The sequence below is a fragment of the Convolutriloba macropyga genome, chromosome 8 (genome assembly GCF_964194025.1).
Source record: "Convolutriloba macropyga chromosome 8, txConMacr16.3, whole genome shotgun sequence".
Lineage (NCBI taxonomy): Eukaryota > Metazoa > Xenacoelomorpha > Acoela > Convolutidae > Convolutriloba > Convolutriloba macropyga.
This window is the reverse complement of record NC_134475.1, coordinates 56,540,445-56,563,649: the sequence shown is the minus strand read 5'-3', so window position 1 is coordinate 56,563,649 and position 23,205 is coordinate 56,540,445. Positions and strand designations below refer to the sequence as shown.

Genomic DNA, 23,205 nt, shown 5'->3' with positions numbered 1-23,205 from the left:
TGCTCTCAACCGTATTTTGTAATGTTTTTGTCTGGCGAGCATCATTATTGTAATGTTATGTTTTATGTACAAAATAAGGTGACCACGATCACTCACTCCGTACTGCTATGCAGCTCATAACTATGTAAAAATATACGTTGATGGGGTAAAGAAATCTATACCCACAAACAGTGCCCAATTTCTCAATTTAATGCTATGTTTTTAGTCTCCATTTTCTGTCTTTTTCAAACGTTGGGGCAAGTTCCCTAGGCTGCAGACGAATGAAAACGCCGTTACTATCCATTTGAATATCACAAGACACCAATAATTATTTTTCTGATTTGGTTTGAAGCAAAACAGTAGCACATAAATATATTGAAAACCCACTTTTGAAACCACCCAAAAATAGGCCCAATATTACTTTCATTGTTAAAGTTAAAAGAGCAACTCATAACCATAACGGTATTTAAATTATCTTAGTGTCTAATAATGTATATTTACCAAGTTCCTAAATGTGAGGCTAATTCATTTAGCCACAACTCAGCTGCCCATGAGACTTGAGATATAAAAATATCGCAATCGAACATGAGATTAAAGTATCCACTAATGCATGAGGAAACGTTCTTTTTAATTCTACCGCTAATTTGTAATAGGATTATTGGAAAAATAATGGACTAAACGATCAAAAGGAAACTTAAACCTGCTAGCTTTGCATCATTTGCTCTTGAACAACAGACACGGCGATTTTACTTAGAGGGAGTGCAGCTTAGAGGCGTCTTATGGGTTCAGAAACCCAAAACACATAGTGCAGAAATCCTCCAGGATGCCGGTCCAACTTCTGAACCACTAAGCTGCAATGGCGATTATCGTTATTCGCTCACCTTTGTTGATTGTTAGTCTCACAAGAAAATGAAAGTCGTCACGATATCACACTTTAATCACATCTTTTCTGCCTCTAATGCTTAACGCAAATGCAAACTCATTCATAGTTGCACAAACGTAAAAACATATCACATTTTGAGACAAATTTCTTTTTCTTGTGAGACTTGGATGAAGTTCATCAACTTTACATTGGGATTTCTGGTAAGTTAACGGTGTGTTTTATCTGAATTTAATAAGCAGAGGAGAAAATTAGTGTAGGCGATCAATGGTGAAAAAATTATCTTCGAAATGCGATTTCAAATTGGAGTAGTAATGCCTCAAAAGTGGAATTTCTAACTCCTGAATATAGGGGGTGCTAATTTAATTTTACCGTTCAGTATAAATTGGGTATAACGTCATGTAACAATTTTCAACTGATGTAAAACGGACAGTTGTTGAGAATAGTTAAAAAAACTAACCTGATTTGAAGATCTGTAGCTCCCACTGGGATAAGGATAGATTCCTCCTCCACCTCCTCCGCCTCCGCCTCCTTGTCCGATTGGGTGACCTCCAGTTGTGGCATTGATTGATGGTGTAGCGGGAGCATTCTGACTCAAATACTCAGGAAAGCAACGGTGATTCCGATCAACATCAAACATGTTGCCACCTTGTTGAGAAGAATGCGGCAATGCTGCTCAACAAAAAATATTTCTAAAAACTTGTACATGCAACAACACGTTGATACACCTTGAATAAGAAACATACTAAAACATGGTTAATCTTGGCAAGACCTTGATATGGCACTTGCTATGAAAACATCAAGATTTATGCAAACTTGCAAGATCTTTGCATGGGTATATCAAGAAGTAAGATCTTGGCAAGATAACCAAGAAAGACTAACTATGACATCTTGGCATCCCTCCGCTCATCTAGTTAATACTCTGCGTCACTGTAAGAATTCTAGTTCAATTTCAGTGCGGTAGTAATAACTAGAATCAATGAATACCAATTTGGATACAATTTTCATCAATTTTTGAGATCATTTAAAAGTATCCTAAATCGTTTTTCTTTAAATGTTGCTAGGGTTGTCTAAGCAGTCTCAACTAATTTTGACACAATCACGTGCAAGTTTCAAAAGTCTAAAATCTGCCACAAGCAACCTTGACAGAAAATCTTTATAAGATAATGGCATTTTAAAATTCAAGCATTTCGCAACTTGTAAAAGCACAAAATTATGAACTGTAAAAATCATTTTAAATTCTTGGCTCCATTTCCAGAGAACCCATGCTCGATTGTCATTAAAAGGCAGAAGCTCTTGGTGACCAAAGTGAACTTTGGTAACACTGATCACTCTGATCTACGCCTGATCTTAGTTTGGAATAAAATTTTCAGGGCACCGAGGTCAAAAAAATGAGGCAGCGAATCAGGAACAACTTTGGTCAGGGATTGTCTGATTAGAATCAGTCTTTTATCGCACTTATGCCACAACCTTCAAGGCTTCTTAGCAACACAGAAGCTCAACATAACCAAATATTCTATCTTGCCAACCATATATAGTACCAAATGAACACACAACGGGATTCAGACGATTCCAAAAAAAAGTACTTTCAAATGGAAACAATCGAGACAGTTGAATTGCTCAAATGTTTAGGATTCTTGCAATTCAAAAACCTTAATTTTTTATTTCAGCTTCTCAATTCTTTATCAAATTTTTCCAAACGTAGTCACAAAACTTTTCATTTAATATAGTATAGTTTTATGTTTGAGCGGTTAAACGGCTTCTAACAAAAAAATTTTAGACAACGCACTAAAGCTTTTAAAGTTTTTCTATAACTCTTTTTCTTATTGGATTACTCCTTTATAATTATTATTTTTAAAAAGCATAGCCAGCAGGTTGCCGGAAAATAGCCGCGATAGACGCTTGTGGCCTTCCATGAAATTGAATTAACTAAAGAAACAAGATAGACAGAATGACCACCTGGCATTAATAGACCACTAGACTTTTTGGGTTAGATTCGGACTGTCATTTTTCAGAGACACATACGCTCTATAAGGAAAAAGCTCTATATTTTTTTTAAAATTAATATTCCAAAATAAAAACTCAAGACTCTAATACTCAAGAATTAGGGCATATAAGTTTGGCACTACTTAGATGCACACTATTGATCTTTATCTAGTAAATGTTCATGAAATTTAAAGTTCAATAAGTGAGTTCAGAATTCATTTCTTGAGTGAAGTAAGTCACGCAGTTGACCTAAAAGCAGAACAATTTTTAACTGCAAAGCAGTAGAAGTCACTGGAATTGAAAAAGTCAATGATCGCAAGAATGATCGATTGAGACAAAGAATAAAAAAACAGGACAAGTCTTGGCGCATAATTCAACAAATTGTATCAATTTATGATCTGAAAATTTTTTACTCCGCATTAAAAGGCAAGTGAGAGCTGTTAGTATGAAAAGACAGGATCAACATTAAAAAAACAATTGCTATGAAAACAAACTGCCAACAATATTCCTCTATTTCTCAATAGCAACTTGTCATTAAATGTCGATGAGTCCTCTAACTAATAATATTAAATGATAAGACAAAAATAACCAAAAACGGCAAAAAAAATTGCTGAAACTTTTTGAAAACTTTTAGTAAAAATGTCACAGAGCGAAACAGCTACTGAAGAAAAGAATTACATCAATTAATTGAGTCCTCAATGACTACTGTTGAGATCTGTCATCAATGAGATTAAGTCATAAGCCAGCAATAAGTACAACAAATTCCAGCAAAATTGGAAAAAATAACTAATAGTTTTTTGAAAACCAACAAGCGTATAAACTACAAAAACAATAGCTATAAACTGAAATGACTTGCTTTAAAAGAAGCCTTTTTAGCGACCAATGAGTCCTGTCCTTAATGAGAAAAAACGAGTAAAAGTGAGTAAAAACGACAAAGTTGTTGAGTCATTAATGAGTAAAAAGGACAAAGTTGTAAAGAAAAGCTCGCAAAATTCAAAAAACTTGGTAATTATTATTGAAAACAATTAGTTTCAAAGTCATAGAAAGCTTTAAATTTGAACCAAAACGATTTAATCGATAAACTTAACCCATATTAGCAGCATCAGAGACCTGTTCCCCAGTAGATTAATCGATAAGACATCAAAAAGTATAAAAAATACATCCAGACCCTTAAAATTCACTGAACAGTTTCCTAGCTATTAACTAGATATTAACCTTTTATTGATAATATTCAATGATAAAACAACCGATAATTTTCAAAAAGGGGCAAAATCTAAAATTCACTAACATTTTATGACAACATATTCCTAAAAAAATTTAGCTGCCCCTTAATGAATTCAAGCAAAGGCACATAGGCACAACTAGAACAAATATGTACCGTTTGAAAAAAACTGAAGGAGAGGAATCTTTGAAAACAGATGCCAAATTGTCGCACCTGAAAAAAATCAACTCGAAAACCGTCAATTTGTTCAAACACCAATTTCTCTCTCCACTTTAACGTTATTTTGAAAAAAGTCACTCCTCAAACCTACTCGATTCCTCGCTCCTTGTACTATTTTAGAGTGGCCAAAATCACTGTTCTAATTTGACTTCTAACTGACGTGAAAAAGCCGAAAAAAAGCGTGAACAGATCATTAAAAATTTACAGCGCACCAATACAATTCTATTTCCCTAAATTGTAAAAACATAGCAAAACAAGTCTTGACGTACAAATCATCAAATTTTAATTGACTAAACAAAAACTAGACCTAAAACAAAATGTAAGTGAATTGGGAAAACAATTTCCAAAAAAAATGAGATCAAAAAAATTTTTAAAAACTCAAAATCAATGTGAAAAGTGAACAAAAAACCACTTGCGAGAAAGACAAATTTGGTTCAAACGAATAACTAGGCCTAGATTGAACTATAAATGGACAGTAAAAACCATTTTGAAAAAAAATCGATCCAAAAAAACGAAAAACAGAAGAAAAAAAAGTGAAATTGACGTATGTGAAGAAAAAACCACTGGCGAGAAAGCGAATTTTTGTTCAAACACCATTTTTCTCGCTCTACTCTAAAAAAATGAGTGAAAACATTTTACGCCGCAAAACCACTCGCTTTTTCGTTCCACCTCCTGCTTCGGCTTGACCAAAATCACTACTTCAATTTGCCTTCAAAAATCCAGAAAATGTGTGAACAGATCATAAAAAAAGACAGGGCCCCAATACAATTCAATTTCTTTAAATTGTAAAATAAAGCACGATGTCCCCAATAAGAGCAGCTATCGCTTCGCGGCTAATAAACAAGCATATGCTGTAATTCCCACAACAATAGACTTTTGCCTAAGTCCAACGATGATAAACACGATTTCAGAAACACCTCTCTCTATCAACTTGGTAGGGGCCAAGTTTTAATTGACAATTTAATCCTTCCTTCTTTTCTCGGAGGTTGATAGCAAAGCAAATCAGCACTAAATCAGTCTAGAGATATTTCGTTTTCTCTTGATTGCCAGTACTCTGCTCAGGTCACCATTTGAACTGCCTACTCTTGATGTTTGAGTAAAAAAAAATTTTCATGGAAAATAAAACGTTCATCTTAACTATCGCCAACAAGCTTTGCTTTATATGGGATTCGAACTTTCCACTGGGTACTTGTAATGTTTATTTTTTGTAGCAAGTCCTAACTACTGAACTAAATTGGCTTTGTAGTAATTACCTACAATGTAGCTTAAGAATAAAATACTAAATTAAAACACTGTAGTAATTCCCAGTTGTAAGCGATAAAAGTTTAATATAATTCCTCTCAGACTTATTTTTGGCGCATGACTAATTTTAAGACTATAAAGGATAAATTCAGCCTGAGCAAACTCTATGACCTCAATATAATCAATCAAGAAAAAATCACATTCAGAAACATAAAATATTCTGCAGATGCAGTGTTTCAGAATTGAATAAAATTTTTAGTCTCGATATGCGCTGGTTCAGCGTCGAAAAACTCTGATACTCATTTCCGGGTTTCTCATTGCAGTTTCTCTCAATGAAACTCATTTTCAGTCAATCTAATGCTGATTATAACCTTACTAGCTATCTAACTAATCTTTTAATCTGAACACATGTGAAACCACTATATGAAAAATTAACACTGTATAAATTAACTTCTCATTGTTTCAAAGACAACAAAAAACTAGATTCTGAAATTTTTTATTAAATTACACGTTGGAGTTTGATTATTTCTCTCCGTACCCACTTTACATCTTGAACATTTTTTAGGAATAGTTTCATGAAATCGATCCATAGTTTTCATTTTACTGTTTCACTCATTTGTTTCACGGCAATCAGAGAGCTGAACTGAACAATCAGGGATTAGGAAGAGTTGGGATATATTAAGAGCCTATTCAAGAAATTTTTGAATTACTTAAGTTGGTTATATAGTAGTGGATAAAACAAGGGATTCAACCACCAGCAAAATTAATCCCTTTCTCCAAACGCTAATCGCGCATGTCGAATCAGGCCAAATTTTACTGTTTGTTGAATCCCTTGTTTTATCCATTACTATATTCACCACTATTAATATATACTACACGCACAATTTTGTGTACAAAAATGTACATAGCTAGTATAATTTATGCAAATCATACACTAATATCCAAAAGTTCTCAAAGCTAGATTTAAGCCTAATTTCATATCTAATATGCCAAACTATACTGAAATAAATCAAGTTAATCATCTCACAAAGTTTTTTTTCAATAGAATCGGATAGACTGAAAATAACTCAAAATTGCTGAGAACTGGATAATAAGAAACAAGTTTCTTTAAAATTTTGACTTTAACCGGGAGACGATTGATCTATGATGTTTAACTGAGTTATTCTATGTACCTGGTTACATTTTTGAGCCGAGTCCTGGGAGGTCTTGTTAAAAGGTTGACTCGCCTTTACCACGCTACGGCAGTACTGCTCGACCTTTCTTAATGGCAACTCTGGGGGAGGGTGCAACTACAGAATGCTTGAACACTTTTAATTTTAATTATTAGGCTGACTGAAGTCTAAATTAAGATGACTCAACAATATTATTGTATCATTTTTAGGGATATCAATATTAATATTAATATTAAATATATTTCTGAATAATCAATCACTCATTTATCATTTATGAAAAATGTAATTCTGTCATGCACCTAGATTGTAGCTGGCTATCCTTCTGAACTTCTGCCAAAAACATTGTAAGGAACTTTTTCTATTCAGAGTAGTATTCTGTTGAGACTAGGATCCTGGGATAGCTTTCACACGCTTGAGAGAAGTTGATATAACTCTGGATAGTAGAGTAGGAATATCCTTTATCGTTCAGTAGTTTTTTCCAGGGAATATCCTTATTGTTTTCTTGATGGTCTTGTTTCACTTTCCCCCATATGTATCCTCTGTCAGAAATTGTCAGTAGATATAAACGATTCAGCTTTCCCTCCATGTTGTTGGCTGTGGTGAGATAAGACTCAAATTCAACAATATTGAATGAACTCCTGAGTTTATTGTGGAAAGATAAATATTCCGGCACATTCACTTCAAACTTGTCCATTGTTTCCTGATGCTCGTAACTTAGTAGGTCCTTCTTGAAACTGGAGAGGAACAACTGGAAGAGTTCTGTTTTAGTTCGTTTTCCAGTCTCACTTTCATGTTCGGCGGTGTTGTCGGGTATGCATTTGTTCTCCTTACAAAATGTAACCATTTGATTTGTTAAATTAGTCAGATCGTTTATATTCTCTTCAGACAAAGAAGTGGATGATAAAGCTCCAGTTATTAAAGTCTTGTCAAATGACGAAAATTGTTTAAAATTTTTCGCTATTTTTTTAGTGAAGTGAAACTCTTGATGAATAGCCAAAAAATGCCGTGGAGAATAAAGGTCCCCACGTGAAGAATTATTCTAGAACATTCTTTTTTCTAGAATATTCTCACCTGATTTTTAACTTAAAATTAGTTATCATTTCCCAAGTAATTACATGTTTTAAAGTAAAATAATAATTAAATCCTTCTATTAAATTGAATGATTTGTATAATCTATTAAAAATTAAATAAAGATTTTAATAAATACTCACTTTACTAGCTAATTTTTAAGGGTATCTTATATTCAAAATTTTCACTTTTTTCATTCTGTTAGTGGTGACGGCTTTTTTTGTCAATAGCGGCGGCCATTTTAGCATTACATGCACTTTTCATTCGATCTGCTAAGCAGTGTAATGCGATGTTAAACCAAGCTTGTTGACTTCTTATACTATTAGCGTTTGCTAAATATGAAAGAAAGCGAACAATAATAGCACAGTCAAAAACACTGAGATCGGTGGAAACACAGTGATTAGTGTTTTTCTTTGTCTTCTTGTATATTATACTTATAAACATGCTCTCTGAATTGATTTCTAGTGTGACCATATCTATATCTATGAAGATAAATACATAGTCTACATTTCCTATTTCTAAATCTATATAATGATATATGTTTATAAACATTACACATACTACATGTTAGATATTGATCAGGATCAGAATAATGATATCCCAAATGTTCTTTATAATCTTTAACCTTAACCATATTTTTACATACATAACAAGAATATTCTAATTCTTTACAATTATTACAACATTCTTTCCAAGGTTTATTTATGCATTTATTGCATTTCATTTTCATTTTTCGAAAAATTATTTTTTGATTATTTCCCTAAAAAAATACATCATGTCTCAATCAACTAATACTAGTGTCATAAACTTCTGCGATGTCTGTAATCTATCCTTTGAATCAAAGAAGGCTTTATACAGGCATCAATCATACGATCTCAAACATAAGGAACTATTGGAGAAAATGTTTGAGTCTGAAGAAGAGGAAATCTCGGAGAGGGTGTATAATTTGGATGAAGATGATTATATTATTAAAACTAGGGCTAAAACTAAAACAGAAACTAAATCAGAAACTGAAACTGAAAACAATATCTATTCTAAGATTAGGTTTATATGTAAAGAATGTCATGAAGAATTTAGAAGTAAAGTAGCTCTAACTACTCATTCATATAGTCACAATCGCATGTATCTAAAAAACACAGAAGACTTCGATATAAACTCAAGTCAAAACATGAGAGAATTTTATATTACTGATAAAGGTGGGAATTACATTGAAGATATAGATGAAGCAACTAATTACTCTTTAGAAGAAATTAAAAACTGTTACCAGTTTCGTAAAGTTAAGAGTTTTAAATATAAGATCACGGCTGAATGTGATTATAAGAAAAGAACCAAAGAAGAAGTTAAAACTACTAAAATATTTTTCAATACTGATTATATTAATAATAATGCAATCCGCGAAGCGGTTTCAACGATATATGAATATGGTGACTTCAATCGGTGGCTAGACTTCGAAAAAGAAATATATGAAGGTTATGGTTATGATTTTGAGTTTCTAGGAATAAGAAGTATTCAGTTAAACATTGAACCAACTAAAGCATCTATTGGTAGTTATATAGATTTACCTCCAGATCTCAAAAACTCTAAATCGATATTAAATATACGTAGTTATAATTACAATTGCTTACAACTAACTATAACTGCTTGGCTACATCCCGCCCCACACCATGCAGCTCGAGAAAGTAAATATGTAGATAAACTAATTGAACCAAGACAACAACATGAAGATGATTTTGCTTATATAATAAGAATACAGAAATTGTATAATATTAATATTTGGGTATACACACCTTGTGGTAATGGTAAAATAGAATTGTTTAAACAAGTGGATGATTTTAACAAAGACAGAATAGATGTAAGAATACTAGTTTGGAGTAATGGTCAAATAGAACACTGTGCTCTAATTAAAAACATAGAAACTTTGTTAGAACGACCAAATAAAAACAACATTAAATATTATTATTGTGATAGGTGTACCTATTGGTTTAACTCACAAATTAAATATGATAAACACGAATGCAGCAACTCATTCAAACCAGAGATTGTTTGTCCTAAGAAAAAACATATTACTTTTGTAAATGAACACAAACGTCAGAACATAAAAAATATTATAACTGCCGATATAGAATGTTGCATTGTTGAAGTCTCAACTAATGACTGTAAATATGTAATAGCTGAACATATTCCAATAGCTGTGGGTTACACCTGGCAAGGTAACTTCAAACACTACTTCGGTTGAGGCTGCATCAAAAGATTTGCTAGAGATCTGTTAGAAATAGAAACTGAGAATAATTTCAAACATAATGAAAAGATGATATTCACAGAAGAAGATAAATTATATCATGAAACTAATAACACTTGTCATATCTGCAGTAAAACATGTATTAATAAAGTAAGAGAGCATTGTCATGAAAATGGTAAATATAGAGGACCAGCATGTAAAATATGTAATCTAAGATACAAACAACAAAACTTCATTCCAGTAATATTCCATAATAGCTCTGGCTATGATTTCAATCTGCTATACAGTGAACTCTTCAAACAGAATAATGATAAAAGAAAAGTAGATAACATACCACTAGCTGCTGGTAAGTCTAAAATGTTTAGCATTGGTTGTCTTAAATTCTTAGATAGTTATAACTTCTTAGCTATGCCCCTATATCAAATGGCAAAGATATACGGATGTAAAACTAAAACATTATATCCATATGAATACTTTGGTTTAGAGTCATTGGGAACCACGACCAAGTCGTATAGTAGCAAAGCTACCTATAATGATCTTATAGGTAATACAAAAAAAGAAGACTTCAAATCCTCACTGCATAATAAATTACCAACACAAGAAAATGTCGATATCTTTAATAAAGACAACAGTAATAAAACTGGTAAAGATCTAACTATAGAGTATTTACAAAATGATGTGGAAATATTAGGCTACTGCATGAATGAATATGTTAAACTAAGTATGAAAGAATTCAAGCTTAACCCACTACATTATGTAAGTCTCCCAGGTTATAATTTTGATTGTTGGTTAATGTCAAGCGGTGTAACATTAAATACATTGCAAGATAAACAAGTGCTAGATGATTTTGTCGGAGCAAAGAGAGGTGGTATATGTGGAATAATGGGTGATAGATATATAGATAACAGTGATGGTAAGACCATATGGTACATAGACGCAAACAACCTATATAGTTATGCAATGATGCAAAAGTTACCTTATAAGAATTTTGAGTTTATTACTACTACTGCTCTAGATGTAATGTTGAATACTCCAGATAATAGTGATCATGGTTACTATATAGTTTGTGATATTGATTATACTAATGAATGTATAGAGAGAACAGAACAGTTAGCACTAATGCCTAATAAGAGAAAGATAAATGATAATGAATTGGGATACCGACAAAGAGAGAAAAGTAAAGCAAGATCAGGGAAACTGCTTCACAGATCCGAGAAATTAATCTTAGACCAAAACAACAAAACAGAATATATGATTCACTATAGGATGTTAAAGTTCTATGTTAAGATGGGAGTAAAAGTAACAAAAATACATAGAGTAATTAAATTTAAACAAGATTATATATATAGCGATTATATTCAAAACAATACAAATAAAAGAGCAACAGCTAAAACTGAAGCAGAAAAGGATGTAAGAAAATAATGAATAACTCATTATATGGAAGAATGTGCATGAATCCTCTACACTTCTTTCAAAGCAAGTTCTTGCATGATGAAGAAAAGATAATGAAAAGTGTAAGTAAACCAACATTTAAGAATATAACTAGATATAGAGATTATAGCCAAATAGAATATATAAAGAGAAAATAGAATATGATTCTCCAGTATATGCAGGTGTTACTATCTTAGAATTAAGTAAATTACACATGTATGATGTATTCTATAATATTCTACAACCATCTCTCAAAGATCTACAACTCCATTATATGGATACGGACAGTTTCATATTAAGTTATAGTGAAGGTAAAGTTAGTGATGAGCATATGGACTTAAGTAATCTAGACATACCTATAAAAACTAATAATAAAGTCCCCGGCAAGTTTAAGCACGAGCTGGGAAGTAGGATTATTGAGAAATTTATAGCATTGTCCCCCAAAATATATAGCTTCAAAAATTATCCTAAAAACACTAAAGAAAAAGGAATAAAGAAGCATAATAATGATAGGCACATAGATTATTATGATGCATTAATGAATAATACACAGAGAACAGTAGATGAATGTAGAATACAAAAAGTTGGTGATAACATGACAACAACAAAAACAAGTAAGATTAGTCTAAACACATTTGATGATAAAAGATTTTATGTAAATAATATTAAAAGCTATCCTCATGATGAGAATCTATATCTATTCAAAAGAGATTTATTAAAAAATGATCAACCAAGCATCAGTGAACGAGCAAAGCTCGCGGTTTACTAAACTGCTTCGCAGATCATTAGATGGAGACAAAGAACTACTGGTTAATAATATTCTAGAACTAACCATTAATGATGATAGAAAGTTAATTGAAGTGGCTATTATATTATATAACGAGCTTTGCTAATTTTTATAACAAATATAGACCTAATTCATTCATTACATCCATATGGTTGGTAGTTAGTATATTATAAATCATTATCTGAGCCATATATTTTTCCATAATGTCTCCCATGATTGTATTCTTATATAGTGTAGCTCCAGCTATTATATTTTTTTATTATTTTCTAGAAATTTTATTATCTTCTTAGCCCCATCTACATGTTTAGAATAAATTGAATTTATTAAATCATCATGATTTGGTTCCTGAATATGATCAATAAACTCATCTATAGTATTACAACGTCTTTTACAAGCTAAACATCTTTTTAGATTAAGAGAGAAGCTGTTTTCATTATCCGTTTTTTTACTCTTATTATAATTTTTCAATACATATAAAATGACTAAACTAGATAATTTTATAGAATTAAACAATCTAGAAAAACAAAACAGAAGAAATAGATTAGAAGATAAATTAAAACAACAAGAATATTATGGTGAAATAGAAGAGTTATTCGATCCTTTAACTAAAACTATCAGTGAAAACAGTGAACGGAATCTAGCATTAGGTGAACAAACATTAAGAGCAATAGATTGGCAAAATCACGAGTTAGATTAACAAACTAAGATGATTGGTGAAACTGCTTCGCAGATCGAGCAAGCTGGTTCCCAGTTTAATGAAACTGCTTTGCAGATGGGTGAAACTGCTTCCAAGATTGGTGAAACGTTAAAGGGGACCATAAAGCAAACTCAAGATATAGCACCAGTTTATGTTGATACAAAAACATTCAAACTTCTTCATGACATGGGGGCTCAAACTAATCCTCAATTAAAATTAAAACTCGTAGATTTACCTAGTAGGAGATATAAAATGAATGGTGTTGATATAACTCTAGAGCAGGGTGCATTTTTAGTTAGGGATAATGTATATGAGTTTTCAGAAGGATTTAATGATTTTCTTACTAAATCAAATGTAACATATGATGATAAGGTTGAGGAAGATGGAAACAAAATTAAAAGGTTTTTAAAGGATATTAGATATGATTTAGGAAAAGGGGATAAGAAAAGCGCTAGATATAGAACAATAAAACGTATAATGGAGGTAAGAGATGATATATTTGGCAGGGGATTAAATTGCAACCCAAATAATTTAGTACAAAGACTAGAATTATTAAAATTACAAACAAAAGCTGGTCATGATGGATTATATGATGAAATGCTAGTTATATCTAAGCAACTATTATCTATGAATATTATTAATCAAGACCAACTAAATAATTTTGTTTTTAACTATGGTAAATGAATAATGATGGAAAAACAACAACAACAACTAGCTAAAGAAGTATTCAGTCCTCAAATAACAAAGTTTAAAAGACAAAAAAAAATACCACTATATAAAGATGAAACATGGTCAGCTGATTTAATTGGTAAGTCATCTCTAAGTAAATACAATAATAATTATAAGTTTATATTAACAGTTATAGATATATTCACAAAATATGCATGGGCTATTCCTTTAAAGAATAAATCTGGATTATCTATAACTAATGGTTTTAAAACAATCCTATCAGAAGGTCGAAAACCAGAAAAATTATGGGTAGATAGAGGTAGTGAGTTTTACACTAAAACATTTAAATCTTTACTTAAAGAATATGGAACCGGCAAAGCCGCTTCAGTGATAGAGCTATATTCTAAATATAGTGATTTAAAGGCTGTATTCATAGAGAGATTCAATAGAACATTATTACACATAATAAATAAACCTATGTTCATCAATGGCGATGGTAATTGGGTAAATATATTAATTGATGCTGTTGTAACATATAACAATAACATTCACTCAACAATTAATATGACACCGGTTGACGCTTCTAATAATCCTGATAAAGTTAAATACACTTTTAGTTTTAAGAATAATAAACCTAAACTTAACGTTGGTGATTATGTAAGAAATGTAGATAAAAGTAATATCTTCTGTAAAGGTTACACTTCTAATTGCAATAGAGAATTGTTTAAAGTGAATGAAGTTCTAAAAACACATCCACCAACATATAAAATAGAAGATATTAATGGAGAGATAATAGAAGGCAAATATTATGAACAGGAACTATTGAAATCTGAGTTTGATTTTGAATCTAATAATAAAGTTTTAGAATCATCAAATATATTTCTTAAAATAAATAATGACAAGAAACAGATTCAATCAAGCGAAACGTCATATAGGGAATGGGAACAACTTAACACTAAGTAAGGCTCGTGGGTTATTCCTAGAAGATAATGATAATATTGATATGAAGGATACCTATAAAATTTTAAATGTACATCCTCCGATAGATGAAAAAGATGTTGTTAATAAAGAGTATTGTGACAATAACTTATTATCCTCTTCTAATGAAATAGACATTTTAAATAGAAACATAACTGAACTAAGAAAGGGTGACTTTGATAAAGTTACAACTAAAACATTACAACTAAATGAAACACAAGTTAATGAAAAAAAAATTAATGAGTTTATTGAATCAACAAATGAAGTCAGAAATACTGTTAAGTTTTGTAATAAAGTTGCTGCAGATACTATCTCTAAATATAATCAATTAAAGCAAGAATTTGATAATAATAAGTTTAATCAGAGTATAACTAACATATAACTAGATGAAATGTTTACTAACGGTCTGAGAGAAATGAAAGAATACAATAAATCTCTTAGAGGTGTTATAGTACAATCTATAATTGCTATACTTTTACAAAGTAAGTTACTTGATAATAAAGAGAAAGACAGACTTGAGATGTATTATAGTTTTAATCAAGAAGATATAATGAAAGAAATAGAAAGAATTTTTACTAATGAAAATAAGCAAAGCAATGACCAATCCAACAGCACTGAGTGCAAGATTACGATATCCAGATTTGTCATCAGTATCAGAAAGGTTGATAAACGAAAAGATTCAAGCTAATAATAAACTTAACAACAATTTTAACATTATAAAAGATATTAGAAATTATTATGAAACTGAAACAAATAACTATAATAAGAAGTTAAGTAGATATAAGAATTATATTAACGTAGCTGAGATAACAGAAATAGTATTATCATCTATAGCAACAACGGCAACAACAACATCAGTTTCATTAACAGGTATAGGATTAGCTTATTCTATACCAACAGCTTTTGCTACAGCAACTGTTTGTGGTTCATTATCAAAAACAATTAATACTAAAATTAGAAATAAAATTGTAAAGTATTCACAAATGTATATTTTATGTAAAAAGTTTAGTGATAAGTTTATTAAATTATACACTAAATCAATGAATGATAATAAAATAGATAATGATGAGTATAATGAATTTGTTAAGTTATATGAGGATTATAAGAAGAATAAGAAAAACAAGCTGAGTATTTTTTTAGATTAAAGACCTTAGTGCTTAGTAATAACAATGTTTTTAGTAATAATAATATTAGTATTAATATTTATCGATAAATATATAATCATAATCATAGCTATAATCATAAACATAATCATAATCATAATCATAATCAAATGATTATCTTTTCTTTGTACCTAAGTATAACCCTCTTCCTTTTTGTACTACTTTTATACCTTCACCAGTAGTTGCAAGTTTGATTAAATCAGGTGTAGCCGCTAGAGCTGCTTTAGGGTTTCTAGATGCAGCTGCACTTCCTATTTTACTTGCTATTTCTAATGCTCTTACTGGATTATTAGCGACTTTCTTTCCAAAGTTAACTGTAGCTCTACCAACACTTTTAAAGAAATCTTTAAGTCTGTCTGCTTCTATTGTTGCATCAGATACTGTCATTGATTTATTCCTTCTAGATAAAGCACAATTACCTTTAACATTTTAGTACCTTTTGAAGTGATAGCTCCTCTTATATTAACAGTACCACTATAATGTCTACCTCCAACACAATATGAATTAGTTTTGAACTTATTTAAAAGACTCATTTCTATATATAAAAAATAAAGGAAGTTAAAAAGTATAATCCCTTTGCTGTTATTAAGCCTAAACCCAAGCCTAAGCCCAAGGTTAGACCTAAGCCTAAGATTAAGCTTGAAGCTGGAGGCTTAGCTCTAGAGAATAAAAAGAAATTAGACATTATTAATGCTAAAGGTTTTGTTAATACTAATAAGAAATAGCTAGGCATTAACAAGAGTAACATTTAGAGCTGACTAGCTATAAGTATAAGTATAAGTATATGGTTATGTATAAGTAAAAGTATGTAATTATAACAATAACTATATTATACTATAATTATAAATTATCGCTAGAATTATATCTAAAATTTTAATTATCGCTAGAGTTATATCTAAAATTATAATTATCGCTAGAGTTATATCTATGACTTAAATTATATCTATGACTTAAATTATATCTATGATATTATGTCTACCATCTTATTACCATCACTATTCACACTAATAACCTTTCTAGTTAATACTAATGCGTGACATATAACATCTGCAACTGCAGCACTAAATTTAAAATTAAGTTGTATTGGTTGTTGACCTATATGATCCCTTTGATATCTAGTATCGAATACATATATTCTATAATTACTTTTGAATGTTCTATGATTTATATACGGTTTTATATTATGGGGTAGCCCATTATAATCTTTATTAAAGCTAACAATCTCTTTAAAAGCCTCATTATAATTATTGGTTCCATAATTAATATTCATTCTATCCTCGGGATAAAACTCACTACCAATCTTACAATAACATTCAGTAACATTCATTACATCAAATGTACTTGCATCATGAGTTTGTTCATTAACATTATTATTTTCAAAACCAACTATTATATATTGCGGTCTTTCCACACCACTTTCCATACCTAGATCAAACAAGAAGTTAGTAGCATTGGGTCATTCTTATAAAATGTCTTTCTTTCATAATAACTAAAGTCTACATTATTCTTTTTGCTTAAACCCTTTTTGTACAATAATTCTATTATCAATACTAGGATCAATACTAGGTACACACCATGATATATCTCTAATTTCTATATTACCATCATTGGCAACTGCACCAGGATTAGCATTAACTCTATATAGAGCTCTATCTTTATTATTTCTTTTTAATAAAAGTTTAAATCCTGAACCATATATAATCTTTTCTAAATCATTTACGGAACCAAATAGATCACTCATCTTAATCATCATATACATATGACCTCGTTGTGCAGCAATATGGTCACCTTTAAGTTGACTATCTCTATTGCCCTGATTTCTAACAAAACCACTCTCATATTCATCATCAGTACTAGTTAATAACTTATACATCAATAGATTAGGATGACAATGATCTATAAATTCAATAGTCCTACCACCACTAGTTTCAAGCTTAATTGAACTAAACAATGCCATCATACCATAATTAACTAATCTAATATTAGCATCATTAGCAAATACACCACCGGCATCATCTGATACAACAAACTCTATCTCTAGATATGAATCACGCAAATTTAAGTGATTCTCTTCTCTATTGAGTATGATATTAATGTTAGTATTAACCGTATTCATTGTTGCCAGATTATTAGGTTTATATTTTATAATCTTACTTTTGTGTATATCAATATTATAACTATAAGTTGTATCCAAATTAAAATCCATTTTTATTAGATAAAAAACGACAGACAACTTGATATTATATGAACTACAAGAGATACATGAAGCTTTAACTAAAACTAAAGAAGAGCATACACTTAACTTTAGAATGATGAAACCAACAGAAAAGTTTAACTTTAGTGAACCTATACTTAATACAACAAAATTAGGTTTAATTAGATTATCTGTTTATAATTCGGTGTTTAATGTGAATAGGAGAAACAATCAATTCTTATATGCTAGTACTGTTATAGAACATGATGAAGCTTTACCTCGGCTCTTAGCTCTGACCCTAACCTTAACCCTATCTCTACCTCAAGCCCAAACATCACATCTATACTTAATCATAATTATAAAGGAATCCCATTGCTATATTCAACTATTACACCGGGAGCATATGAGTTAACTGATATAGCAGAATTAATAAAAGAAGAAACTGATAGTAATGTTATAATAGAACCCGATAAGAATACGATGAAATGTTTAATGGAAATAAAACAAGGAGCACTCAGCTTTGATATAGAAAACTCACTAGCCTCATTACTAGGATTTAGAAAAATAATTTATAAAAAAGGTAGATATAAATCTCAGAAAATTAATGATATTATGGGTTTTAGTACTGTTAACATTCATTGCAATATTATATCTGGAGCTAAAGATAATGGTAAAGATACAGACATACTATATACTTTTAATCTAACAGAACCACCAGGTTACTTGATAAATATTATACCAACTAATATCTTATATCAAAATGTAACTAAAGATAGAATAGAATATATAGAATTTCATATTAAAGATGAGCATGGAAGACCTATAGACTTTAATGGTGATGTATTAAGTTTTACTTTACATCTAGTTTAGTCTTTATCTTTATGACTTAACGGAAACTAAACTACAAAATTTTCCTATCCCAATTAATTCTTAGCTTACCATTAATAATTTTATTTTTAGTTATATCAATGACAATAAAATTATAAGGCTCTTTCCATACCTTATTACATATATTAGCAAAATCATTATAACTAAGTTCAACATTATTAAAGAAATCTTGATATATCGATGCTAGGACTTTACCTCTCTGTTCAAATAAAATAAATAGATTACAGTTCTCTCTAACACTCTGCCTATCCAGAGAGAACAAGTCTTGATTAAGATATATCATATTAGAGTTATTATGTCTACCTCAACAAAAGTATTCATTAATAACTGGTTCTTTGGCTTTAACATCATCAAGTATCATTAGTTTCTTTAAGTCTTTGGGTAGTTTATCGGGAGATGGTAAATCTTTTATATCTTTAATAAATTGAACATCTGCTTTTGGGTTTATTCTTTCTATACCATGGTACTGATCACCAGTAGGTCCAATGATGTATAGCTTATCAAAATATATACTAGCTAGAATTAGTTTTTTAATAAGAATGTCTTACCACATTCACTAGGACCAGATATTATACATCTAAAGTTATCTGGGAATGCGGCTTCAGTAATTATATCATCATCATTTAACCACGAATATAGATCGTCATATATATTAATAGCAATAGGATTTGTTTGGAGTATTTTATTTCTTGGGGGTGATATATTCCCCTGATCGGTGAAACCACTTCTCGAATTATAACTAATTCGTAGATTAGGACTACTTCTCTGATTATAACTACTTCTCCGATAGACAATCTCATCATTGTCATTATCATTAACAATATCATTATCCTTAACATTATCATTATCATTAGCATTATCATTAACATTAAAATTATCATTATCATTAACATAATCATTATCATTAACATTATCATTAACATTATCATTATCATTAACATTATCCTTATCATTGAGATTGACATTATCATTATCATTATCATTATCATTATCATTATCATTATCATTATCATTATCATTATCTTTATCATTAACATTATCATCAGCATTATCATTAACAATACAACTTAAACAAAAACACTCATTATATATACCTGGATATTTACATTGATTAACTAGAATATTCAAAGCACTTTTAATTCTAAATCCTCTACCAAAAAGATAGATCATGTATAAAGAATAAGCCCCACAATAAGATTCATCATATTGTTGTATTCTCTCATTAGAGCCTAGATCAACATATTCTTCTAAAAATAAAGGTGGAGTTTCTACACCAAAACTATCAAAGTAATACACAGGACCATCTTCTCTTCTTATAACTAAAACTCAATGTGTACCTTTAGTTGGATGTAGATTTACAATAATGTTAGAGTTAGGTTCACTTACCATTTCTGGTTTATCATCTCTCATTACAATTCCAATTGCTGTTAGACTTATCTCTTTGCCTATATCTTTTATTCTGATATCACTCATAGCATTATTATCAATATTAAATTTATTATTGAATTCCTCAAAAGTTAGGATAAGCATTTTTATATAATAAATTTATTAAATCTAAGTCTAAGTCTAAGTCTAAATCTAAATCTAATTCAAATCTAAAAGTAAAACATATTTTATTCGACAATACTTCAAGTTATACTTAGACCATGGTCAAGTTCAAGATCAAAACCAAAACCAAAACCAAGACCAAAACCAAAACCAAAACCAAGACCAAGCTAAAAAAATAGTTATAGTTTGTAAAGATGACAAAGACTCGATAGATCCTGATTCTAATAAGTTTTATACTGGGTTTAATAAATGTGATATAAATATGATCACAAAAAATAACATGCATAAATTTCAAAATTGTGTAATAGTACTTGATGATATGGGTGATAGGTTAAATAAGGATATAGGTTATTATTTTACTGAAGGTAGACATTATAATATTCAATTGATTGTAATGTGTCATAAACCAGCTCAAATAATTAATACAGCAAGAATGAGTTGTGATACTATTTATTTAACAACTTATAATGGACCTGATCTATTTAAAAACTTTAATGAGATATATAAATGTGAACATGACTTCAATAAAATAATAGGTGAATTAAATAGTAACTATTATAATTATACAGATGGAATGTCAGATGAACTTCGTTAGGGTATAATTAAATATAATAAAAAGGAAAACACTTTTGTTATTATTAGTAGTAATAGAACAATGATATATGATTCAAGAGTTGGTTTCCTTGATTTAAAAGCTCTTAGTTTAAAAGATGATTTAGAAAGAGAAGACATAAATAAACTTATAGCATATATGAAACCACTAATGATTAATGCAACAGATAGAAATGTTATTAATCATGATAATTATCAGTTTTATTTTAATAAACTTCTTACTTTAAATAATATTAAAATACAGAATGATGTTCTAACTAAATAAATGATTATGGGAAAGGGTATGAAAATTTTATCAAATATTGGTGGAATTATAGGCAGAGGTTTATTTATATTTAATTGTTTTCATCCTTATTCAATATCAAGAAATGCTTGAACTGTAGCAATGGGAGCAAGCACAATGTTGAGTAGAGTAAATACATTAGTTAATGTTGGATATGGAGAAGAGTTGAAAGGTGAAACACGAAGCAGTTATACTGATCAATGTAACTGTGACTTCGTCAATGAAGAAACGGGAATTTTGAATAGAAATGGAGAAAAGTTTTTAAACAAACTATATATAAATAATGAAGAATTTAGAGAAGAGATTATAAATTTTGTTAAAGATAAAAAAGAATTAGACCTTGATTTGATCTTAGATAAGAGATGTAAAACTAATACACTGAATACTTTAGGAAATAAATATTTAGCAGAGTGTATCACATCTAAAGATAATACTAAAGATTTAATTGAAATCATGGCTAAATATTACCCTGTGAAGGATTAGGTAAATATTAAAGTTTACCATATTATAAATGCTTTTACAATGTTGAGAGTGTAACTATAAATGTGGAAACATTGCTGTTTTAAAATATCATTATGAATCATGTCATAAAGATAAAACTGATAAATGTATGTGTGGTAATATAATACTAAGTGGTATTTGTGCTAATGATTTTTCCCCATGGGGTTGTTCTTTAAAAAATGAATCTAATTCTAATTCTAATTCTAATTCTAATTCTAGTTCTAACCCCAGTTCTAGTTCTAGTTCTAGTTCTAGTTCTGGTTCTAACCCCAGTTCTAGCTCTAGTTCTGGTTCTGGTTCTATCTATGACTATAACTCTAACTCAGATCCTAACCCCAACCCTAACCCTAACCTTATCCCCAATCCTAACCCTGACCTTATCCCCAACCCTAACCTTAACCCAGCTCAGAAGTATTAACTAGATGTTGTAATAAGTGTAATTATATAAAACCACTAAATAATTTTGATGAGGGTAAGTATACATGAAGAAGTTGTACTTCAGCTAAAGTTAATTGTCCATATTGTACTTCTGTTGTGAGATATGATGGGATACGGGCTCATGTAAAGAAACAACATCCAGATATATAATTGACTAGAGGATTTAGTAGAAATCTGCAAAGCAGGTTCCCTGATATAACTGAAAGATCAGTGGAGCTGGTTCCCAGATCTGATATTACCCAAACTGGGGATCTTCGAATTTGCAAAACAACTCAGTTGAGCAGTTATACTGATAGTTGTTCATGTAAATACTATAATTTTGTATCATTTCTTATTAATAATAGAATAAATATAGAAAAAGTAAAAGAAAATATGAATTCATTGAAGAGTATAGATAATTTGAAATAAAAAGTATAAAAAAATAAAAATATATCAAAAAAGAGGAAATCACTCTTTAAGAGCAAAAAAGAGCGATCTTTTCTACTGGGGGATCACTCCGAATAAAAGTGAATCACTCTTTAAGAGTGAAATGTAAATTTTGCTTTGATTTTTTGATTTTTGCTTTATTTTTGGTTCCCATTTTTTAATTTTTATCAAATTTGGAGCTAACATATAGTAGTGGATAAAACAAGGCTTCCAGAAATCAGTAAAATTTGGCCAGATTCGACATGCGTGATTAGCGCTTGGAGAAAGGGTCAAATTTTGCTGGTGGCTGGAAGCCTTATTTTATCCACTACTTTATATCGAAGTCAGTTGATCACTTCTGCTACTAAGTGCATCTCGGGTTGTAAAACCCAATTCTTCGCTGAATCTATCTCTTTTAGCTGTCATGACAATTTTTGTTTTTTAAAAGAAAAAGTTAGAGTTACAAGTTCATATACAAAATAGGATCGAAGATGTATTTGAACATAATACAACCAAGATGTTTTTCTCATCCTACATCATTTTACATATTTCACTCAAAAGTTGCTAATATTAATTTCAAAAAGTCGCTTGACGATTGACTTTG

The 23,205-nt window shown here is 30.2% G+C and overlaps 1 protein-coding gene across 1 annotated transcript in view; it reads right to left on the bottom strand.

Moving 5' to 3' along the window:
- The window catches only part of LOC142345119 (uncharacterized), a 66,478-nt gene that overhangs the window by 26,053 nt on the left and 17,220 nt on the right, over positions 1 to 23,205 (bottom strand). The window contains exon 5 of the mRNA XM_075397205.1: positions 1,320 to 1,531. Within this exon, the coding sequence (XP_075253320.1) occupies positions 1,320 to 1,531 (212 nt within the window). The remainder of the gene's footprint in view (positions 1 to 1,319; positions 1,532 to 23,205) is intronic.